The 9296-nt window shown below is 40.1% G+C and overlaps 2 protein-coding genes across 2 annotated transcripts; one reads left to right on the plus strand and one right to left on the minus strand.

Annotated features, from left to right (window-relative positions):
* Nucleotides 1-635: 635 nt before the first annotated feature.
* Nucleotides 636-4843, plus strand: sf3a2 (splicing factor 3a, subunit 2). Its single transcript, XM_085254095.1, has 8 exons — nt 636-763; nt 2186-2454; nt 2567-2613; nt 2788-2897; nt 3021-3070; nt 3324-3464; nt 3558-3626; nt 4190-4843. The coding sequence occupies exons 2-8, from the start codon at nt 2257-2259 to the stop codon at nt 4457-4459; spliced, it is 885 nt and encodes a 294-aa protein (XP_085110221.1). The 5' UTR covers nt 636-763; nt 2186-2256; the 3' UTR covers nt 4460-4843.
* A 210-nt stretch (nt 4844-5053) lies between these two features.
* On the minus strand, nt 5054-7997 carry LOC146553758 (uncharacterized). The gene is made up of 7 exons (XM_085254096.1): nt 7895-7997; nt 7231-7331; nt 6286-6314; nt 6110-6185; nt 5903-6037; nt 5718-5812; nt 5054-5640 (listed from the first exon to the last, which is right to left on the minus strand). Exons 2-7 carry the CDS (start codon nt 7322-7324, stop codon nt 5296-5298), a joined length of 774 nt encoding a protein of 257 aa, XP_085110222.1. The 5' UTR covers nt 7325-7331; nt 7895-7997; the 3' UTR covers nt 5054-5295.
* Nucleotides 7998-9296: the final 1299 nt, after the last annotated feature.

Consider the following 9296-nt stretch of genomic DNA (forward strand, 5'->3'; position numbering starts at 1 on the left):
GGTAACTCAAATAACCAGTGATTACTACCAAAATATGCAGAAGAGTGTCTCTGAATGGGCAACACATTGAACACTGAAGCTGATAGGATATAGCAGCAGAAGACCACATCTGGTGCCACTCGTGTCAGTTACGAAAGGGAAGCTGAGGCTACAATTCACACAAGCTTATGAAAATTAAATAAATTAAATAAAATTAAATAAGCATATTTATTGGTGCTGCCACATTTGAATGATAGTGTCAGAATTTGGGGTAAAGAACATGAAATTATTGTTCCATCCTGCCTTAAATGCTTCAGGCTAGTGGTGGCTTGCAGAACTTTTAGGCCTCTTAGCACTACAGCTTACCTGAAAATGAAATCGAAACTAAAAAAAACTGTCAAGTACAATGAAAAAAAATTAAGAAATTAAGAAAAAAAACTAAAAAAAATGCAAAACTTTAAAAATTGTGTTTTAGAATTGTGTTTCTACTGAAAATGAAATAGGAAAAAGGCCAGAATTTCTAAATGAACCACTGAGCAGTTTATCTTTTTTAATTAATTATTTTTTACCTCCTGTGTCTGCTGCTGTGAAACAATCAGAAATTTAAGAACACGAAGGCCCCCCTCATAGGTCCAGCCGTCGTGTTGGCTGGAGATCCAGCCCAGCAGGTGGCAGTAACACACCAGAGGGATTTTTACAAACCACCAAAACCCGGGAAAAAGAATCTACTGAAGCGCATGCGCGCAACAAATCAGATGAGCGTGTCGCTGTCGTTGTGAAACTGGTGAGTGTTTTGATAAAGCAATCTGTTTGTAGTCTCCTAAAATGTTTAATTTTGTGGCTAACGGATGTGGTCATTTTGCATTTTTAATATTCACTTTAATCATCTGTATTTGTTAAAAGCTTTTCATTTTTATTTGGTAGCACCATTAGCTTAGCATTAAAATTGCTAGCGCATTTAGCGGCTTTTGTATGCTAAAATGCTACAGCTAGCTAGATGTTGTTGGGATCATTCAGAAGAATGGATTTCTTTTTTAATAACGGGAAGAATCTTTTTTTGCTCGCTGGTAAATTGCCACCGATAACTTAACTTGGTCCTCTAAAAACCGCTGTTTGGGCCTTACTCCGCAGTGTTCATGTTGACTCTTTGTAAGGACGTTAGCATTGGGAATCTTCGTATAGAGGGGATTGTAATGACGAGTTGCTTTTAAAACAGGTTATATGACCCATATAGGTTTGAGCAATAAAAATGTGTCCAGGTTAGAGCCTTAGCTAAAACACAAGTAATAATGCAAATCTACACATGATGCTGTTGTTGTGCTACAGCCCTGGAGTGCAGGGTTATTAATGTGGACCTTCACTGGCAGTACTTGTTAGGGCAGTGTAATATGGCCAAAAACATTTATCACGTTATATATTTGAAAATTTGCGATAACAATATAACTGACGATATAATTGACGCGAGACAAAATATTTTAGAACTCCACAACTTTATCAGTGCAAAAAAAAATCAATGTATTTTCACTTAAACAAGCAGCTGTTTTTTATGTGCATTAAATTTATATAAAAATTTAACAGTGCAAATGCAAATTCCTTCCTGACAGTTTAACCAAAAGGCATTACCAGTGGAAATTTGCCGACATATCCTGAGCATAACCATGTATAATATCCATAAAACTTAAAAAAGAGGTTATACACACAATGCGGTAATATTATGTTGAAGCACAGTACATATTACTCTGCGAGGCTCCTGACTACGGTACCTGCTCCGACAATCCATCAAGTGGTGCGGCTTCGTAAAGTCGTACTAAAACATTTTTTGACAGATTTTTGAGCGCCGCGTACTGCATAAAATCGGTACGGTAATAACGACGGCCCACTTGCATTCTCTACCAAAAAATGTGCTTTGGTGTGTATCTGACGGATGAAAGCCAAACCAGTTCCACACCACTGAAGTTGCACCATTTTTACAAACCAATTCTGGTTCATCTGTTTCATTCAATGATTCGCTTTCGCCCTTCTCATTCTCCGTCACCACCATGCTTTTTCCGCCATGTATGTATGAAAACAAAGGCACTGCACATGCGCGTTTTACCCATATTCTTTTGCGATATTTCATTTTCTTATCATTGCCTAACATTATACCGGTATTATGAATGGTATGATATGGCCCAGCCCTAGTACTTATTGTTTTGTTTTTCACCAGGTAATCGGGGGAATCTATTTGGAGTAACTGTCAACGTTCGTGTGACTGTTTAAGTCCAAAACCTTACAAAAATGGATTTCCAGCATCGAGCTGGAGGGAAGACGGGGAGCGGAGGGGTGGCATCTGCCTCTGAGAGTAACCGTGACAGGCGAGAACGGTTACGTCAGTTGGCCTTGGAGACCATTGATATCAACAAAGACCCCTACTTTATGAAGAACCATTTAGGATCATACGAGTGCAAACTTTGTCTGACACTTCACAACAATGAGGTGAGAGACGCATAATGAGACATTTCTCTGTTAACTGAATTTGCTTTTATTTCTTGTCATCGGGGTGTCTTATTTGAAAAGAAAAATTAAAAAATGTCTCTCTGTATTTCAGGGAAGCTACTTAGCTCACACACAAGGAAAGAAACACCAGACCAATCTGTAAGTCCATACATTATCTGTGCTACAACACAGAAGTGCAATAGCTGTAACTTTATGTTCTGATTTAATTAAAGTGGCTGTTTAACACAAATGAGTCCCAATTTAAAACTTCTGGAGAAATTTAAATTTAAAGAAATGTAATTTTGAGGAAAACCTTTTACATACATTTTTCAGAGCACGGAGGGCAGCCAAAGAAGCAAAAGAAGCTCCTGCTCAACCAGCTCCAGCCAAAGTGAAAGTTGAGGTCAAGAAGTTTGTCAAAATTGGTCGACCAGGATACAAAGGTAGGCAAGCTCTGGCATTTTATATGGTAGTCACAGTTTGGTTTATAATACTAGTTTCTTTAAAAAATGCATTGTTAAAAAAATTAACGTTTTCTTTTTCTTTTTTTTTTAAATTATTCACAGTGACCAAACAGAGGGATCCAGAGATGGGACAGCAATCTTTACTTTTCCAGGTTTGTATATTTTGAAAGAATGCACATAATCCAGTATCCTTTTGAGGCCACGTAAATAAGTTATTATTTGTGTGCTTCAAACCAAAGCAAAATGCTCACTTATTCTTTGGATAATCTGGTGAGTGTAAAGGGGCTTTACACTGAAACTGGGTCACAGGAACAAATCATAACCTCATGCTCTAACCTGCAAAGTTTCACAACACCACAACAGTAAAGGCCATGTGTTACTGACCTTCTTTTCTTGGCCCATCAGATTGACTATCCAGAGATCGCTGAAGGAATTGGACCCAGGCATCGCTTCATGTCTGCTTACGAACAGCGCATTGAGCCTCCCGATCGTCGCTGGCAGTACCTGCTTTTTGCTGCTGAACCATATGAGACCATTGCTTTCAAGGTGAGACCTGCACTTTTCTCTTCCCCTTATGTTTTTTTTTTCTTTGTCATTTTTTCCTTCACTCGTGTAATAACAAGATGTTTGCTGTTTTAGGTACCCAGCAGAGAAATTGATAAAGCAGAAAACCGCTTCTGGACCCACTGGAACAAAGAAACTAAACAGGTACCATGTATGTTACAGAGTGTCTGCCAGTAGAGTTATTGGGTCCAGCAGCCAGAACCAATGGGAGGGGTGAAGCAAAGTGGACACACTGTGTCAAAAACGGAACAGCTGAGGTGTAGATTTAGCTTCTAGCTGTCTGATAAGATGCGCACCTTGGGGAATTTTCCCTGTCTTTCCGTATGAGAAGTCAATAATGTGCCGCAGAGTGAGAGAGCTCTGAATCATTGTTTACCTCATTTACATGCAAACCTGATCTAATTAGTAAACAAACGTGGGTGAATGTCAGCCCGTGGGTGAATGAAGGTAAAACGGTTGCTTGAACTTGTTTATATTTCAAATTTTTTCAAGCTGTTATGCACAAATAGCAGTTGATGGGAACAGTGAGTCAATAAAGTGACCTTAATATTTGTTCTATATGTTTACCTCTTCATCTTAAAAATCCTTGTAAAAAGTTTCTGTGATACACTAGTTTGAACTAGTGGAACTCGTATATTAGTTTTCCTAAATTGTTTCTAATAGTGGAAACATGTCTTTAATTGTTCTTTTTTTGTTGTTCTATCCAGTTTTTCCTACAGTTCCACTTCAAAATGGAGAAACCTGTTACCCAGTCGAGCGGCCCAGCACCTGCTGCCACTGTGAAGCGTCCTCCTCCCCTTATGAGTGGAGATCACCCATCAAACGACTCTCTGCCCCCTCCCCCTCCAGGGGGAATGTCCATCCCTCCTCTTCCGCCTGGTGCCCCAGGAGCCCCTCAGATGCCCCCACAGATGCCCATGCCCCCCATGCCAATGAGGCCACCCCCTCCGGAGGGCCTTACATTAGCTAATAACTGATCTCTGGCCAGTGATCTGTTTTTAGTGATTTACCTTGATTTCTGTAATGGTGTGTAGTCGCACTGCCCTGCCTGTTTACAGTGTCCATCTCCTTGTAGATACTGCAGTTATGTTTAGTTTTATTATTTCTGCAAAGGGTTAAAGTTCATGTTTATTGGAGTTTTCAGTCTTTGTTTGGTTTATGTAAATGTGCAGGGCAGTCTCTTACTGCAGCATCATAAATATGACCACACTCTTTTGTAATAATATCCACATTCTGGATATGGAGGTGTGATTGGAAGTTCGTATTTTAGGATTATGGTTTTGTAATTAAATGCTGTGGACAAACAGAAAATGTTTGTGTCATAAGAGTCTTTGATTTTATAAAGATATTCCACCAAAAGATTTCTTGAGTGTTCTTTAAATACTGAATCTCAGCTTTGCTTATCAGTGTGAAAACCTGAATTTACTGAGAGGACAGTTTTATTTAACTGGGCTCTCTTTAGTGGCTCTACAACAAGCTAAACTGGACAAATGAAGTCACTTGACACTTGAAGTCACTTCTAGCAACACACTGTTGACATTTTAACTGCATTTGAATGGATGGGAATAATTTATTCAGTGCCACCTTTCAGAACCAGAAAAACAAATTTGTTAACAAGATGCCTCGGTTTGAAATAAAGGATTTAATACACCAAACCACCAGAAAGCATCCAAATCTATAACACAGCACAAAGTCATGTCAGAAGATTTAATTGCAAGCACACTTTAAGGCTCAGATTTTGACAAAATTGCCACCTTTTAATAATGAATAAATCATACCAGCTGATGAGAAAATAGCTTCTACTAGAGTGAAATTATTCTTCTGGACTCTTTTTCTTTGCCTCTGACCTCTTATTTTCCTGAGCAACAGCCTCCTCATCTCCTGCATCTTCAGGATCACCTTTTTTGTCTCTACCTTTCTTTACTTTGATTTCTTCATTTCTGGCTTTCGTGGCTCTCCTGCCCTTTAAGTTCTTATCTCTTTGCTTTATGAGTTTCTTATCTGGAAGTGGTTTGTTTCTCAGAGCTCTTAATCCTCGTGCTGTTGCTCCTCTCTTTGATTTTCCCCTTTTAACCTCTCCATCATCATCGTCCTCTTCTTCCTCGTCATCAAAGTCAGGCAGCCACCAAAACACGACTTCCCACAGAGATGTTTCAGGCTGCCGGGGGAGAACAATCAAACAAAATGTTCACGCCACCTATGTTGATCAGCGATCATTTTTAATCGCCAATTTACCTCCGGCAGTGGTCTTCTGTGTCGCAGTGAGCCTGATCGCCTCATGGTCAGTCCAGTTTCTTCCTCTTCAACTGCTTTGTGACCACGTAAGGTTTCTGTTTTGGTTACAAGAAAGGATCACTCACTCACAGTAGATGTGCTATTTTCATACCTGAGTTTTCACTTTAGTTCACTGGTTTACTTGCCATTGAGCCTCTGAAAACCTGAGGTGAGCACCAGGATGGTAATGGCCACAAGCAAACAGCGGTTCAGGGTGACGTTCTCCCACGGGGTTTCGATCTGAGTCGGATTCTGAATGGACAAGGTTTTGTGCAAGGATGCTGAAAGAAAAAAGAAGTTAACAGGATGCACGGATCAGGGAGACAAGGGTAGGGGAGAAAGATGGGACTCACTTGGTTTGGGGAAACTGACTTCTCTGGTTATAGTCTTGGGTTCTGGTGCTGGCTGCTGTGGAGCTGGAGCCATTTCCTATTTAAGAACAATGTGAAGGTTAATAAAAAACGTCTGTGAGCTGTGAGGGCTGGCAGCTGAGTGAGAAATTGTTAATGCTGGTTGTTTTCCAACCTACCTCCCTGATTTTTCTGGTAGCGTACATTTCTGGAAGGGACAGATGGAGATTTAATGAAGGGTGATATCATACACCATTAACAAAAAAACAAAACCCCAAACAGCCATGCACTCAATCTGGAACTGGTTTGTTTACATCTATTAACATATATTCATATACTTGTGCTGGCTGAACACATGTTTTTCAATTTTATTAACTCCTCTGTAGATAAACTACAAGTCATCAGTGAAAAATACTGTTCTGGTTGAAAAGACTGCAGGCATGCTGGGAGCTCCGGCTGGCTTTGAGCTGAATGTTAAATGCTATGTTTCCCCATCTCAACATGCACTTAGCACAAAGTTCAGGGTGAGGTTGATGCACTTGATCATTAACCAATAAAAGAACAAAAGCCCAGATTTTTATGCCCAGCGCAAAGTCAGATATGAGTGTGAGAAGCAAAACTGTCATGAAGCTGTTGGTGCTATTGTTTTCTACAGCCATTGGTGCTATTTGATAGCCTAGCTTGTTAGCCGCGCAGAGAACAATTCGACTTCTACACTGTCAAGACCAAACCAGCTAAACTGTGCAATAAACTGTGACAATGAGTCTGAAAAATGTTTCTCCAAAAAAAAAAAAGTTTCCAGAAACTCCTGCTGTAGAGGCCTCATAAACATATGACATGAAAATATGATACTTTCCTTTTTTTGTTTAGATTTATGTTTCAGAAGATGTTATTTTTGTGGAAATAAGCGCAGTGCACCCCACTGCACTGAGAAATGATCCATCCAGCATGGCTGTGGCTCATTATCACTGTGTTGCTTTCCACCAGGAGTCAGATTTCGGTGGCTCCTTGTGCTGCTGTTCCCTAGTATTTATAGAGTTGTACGCATATCCTGTATTTGCAATGGAAGAAATCATTTATGCATAGTCATTAACAATTCAGTGCGTGTGTGTGTGTGTCGCCACCTGGTTTGCGGATCTGCCTAACAGGTTTCTGTGGAGGAGGATCTGCTCTTGGTGGCCATAACTCCTCTTCAAATGTTTCATAGCTTTCTTCCATTTCTTCCCTGAGAGAGATGGAGGAGAAGGAACATGGGAGTAGCAAATCATTTAAATTTTTCATGTTTTAGCAGACAATCACAAAAAGATCACAAAAGCTGCAGAGGCCAGTTCAGCTTTTTTAAGGGATGTTCTTGCTTTTTCTTAAGTTCTGAATGCGAGATAATTCATTGGATCGCACTCTTATCACAGTTGTTCTTATCACTATTCCTTCCCCCATAAAAAAAAAAAATCCTGATGTCTCATTGGGATTCAGTTTTGACTGCATAAAACGATACTAGTAAAAGGTCAACTTTGCCACTTTTGCATTAAATTAAAGCAGTTTGCTGACCTTAACATTTACAAATGAATACAGTAAGGGCCTTATGTGTTGCATGACATTTCTCAACAGACACTGAGGTAATGCCCTTCCAGGCCTATAAATAGATAAAGCAATGGTACCAGCAGACAAATGGATACACACTATATAAATACACAAAAAAATTAAAGCCCTAATGTTTCTCTTATATTCTTGATCAATCTTTTCTGTGTTTCAGCTGTAAAGTCAAACCCCAATTGAAAGAATACCTACCTGCCTCAACATTTGGGGTCCCCTGGGCAGTGCTGGGAAGCCTTTGTCACAGAGCTGTTGTTCCTCCACAAAGATGGCAGCTGAGTTTCACTCTGAACTGTCTGATAGCCAAGAACAGGTGGCGGAGAATGAAAAAACAAAAAGGTATTAGGTGTCAGGCGCTGACTGAGGGAGGGCTGACATTAACATGCTTTATGCAACCACTAGATCACAGAGTGATGAGGGTGGGGGGAAATAACCAGTTCTGAAAAACTCTGACCCATTTTGGATAAATATCACTTTGTGTCCAAGGAGTCAAGGAGGAAAAATGTCAAAGTTTTTGAACAGCAACGTGCTGCAAACAGTGATTTTGATATTTTTAAGCAAATGGTCAAAAATGCTGCAAAAGAGAGGTGAGTGGGGTTTGAATTTTGTATTATTACTCACCAGCAGAGAGCGCTGCTGCGCTATTAGGGAGATAGAGTCTGTGGCACTTTGCTCTGCAGATGAGGCCTGTGGTCTGTCAGCCATATTAGCCGTCAAACAGACAGAGGGTCTGCCAAATTTCTTTTTATGAAGCTACATCTGCGATGCCAGCACTTCAGACACATTAGGCCATTTTGTCTGAGCAGATTATATTCATGCAGATGCTTTGCAGCATATTTCCTCTTTTTTCCCCTTGTTAAATTAATAAGACAAGTAGGTATTGTCATTCTGTGTGTGATGTGAAGCCTGGAGGCAAACTCATCCTTCTATGTGACATGGAGGCCACTAACAAGAAGCCACGCGAACAGATGTAAATCTGATTAGGTTATATCAGGGTTAGGTGGTTGCAGGCCACCTTTATGTGGGAGGGGAGAGGAAGTGTTGATAAACAGACTTGTGGCGATGCTGATGAGTCATACCTTTGCTGGTACTGTGCCCAATTCCAGTTGAATCGCACACTGCTTTAGCTGTCAGTTATTAAAATTGGATGTTTGCTCTGTAGCCTTTGAAGTGAAGAGACTGACCTAAACAAACCGGGGATATACTCTTTGTTTTCCAATGTAATGCAAGCAGCCTCTAGCAGACCTCCACATATACTTCATTCCCCAAAAATGTGTTAATTGTTTGTCGATCTAATCCGCAGAACTCCGACCAGCATTTAGCTGATTTTCAGCTTTTTATTGCATTCTTTTTTTTTTAAATTCAAAACACTCGGCATGCTTGCTTATAATGAGCTTGTCTGTGGCCTTAATTGACCAAATGCACACTCTCACCCCGCTGATTTGTCGGTACTTATTAGTCCCAAGGATGCTCCTTCACCGCATGCTAGAGTGCGTCATCTGTGTGAAGAGTTCTTTCTATTATCACTGATTGAAAGCTCATTTGATCTGGATAAAAATAATTCCACCAAGTAGAGATTTAAATTTTTTTCTTTCTC

The sequence above is a fragment of the Mchenga conophoros genome, linkage group LG18 (assembly GCF_057382185.1).
Source record: "Mchenga conophoros isolate Kocher_MC1m ecotype Shallow Benthic linkage group LG18, M_conophoros_male_GT1.1, whole genome shotgun sequence".
Classification (NCBI taxonomy): Eukaryota; Metazoa; Chordata; class Actinopteri; order Cichliformes; family Cichlidae; genus Mchenga; species Mchenga conophoros.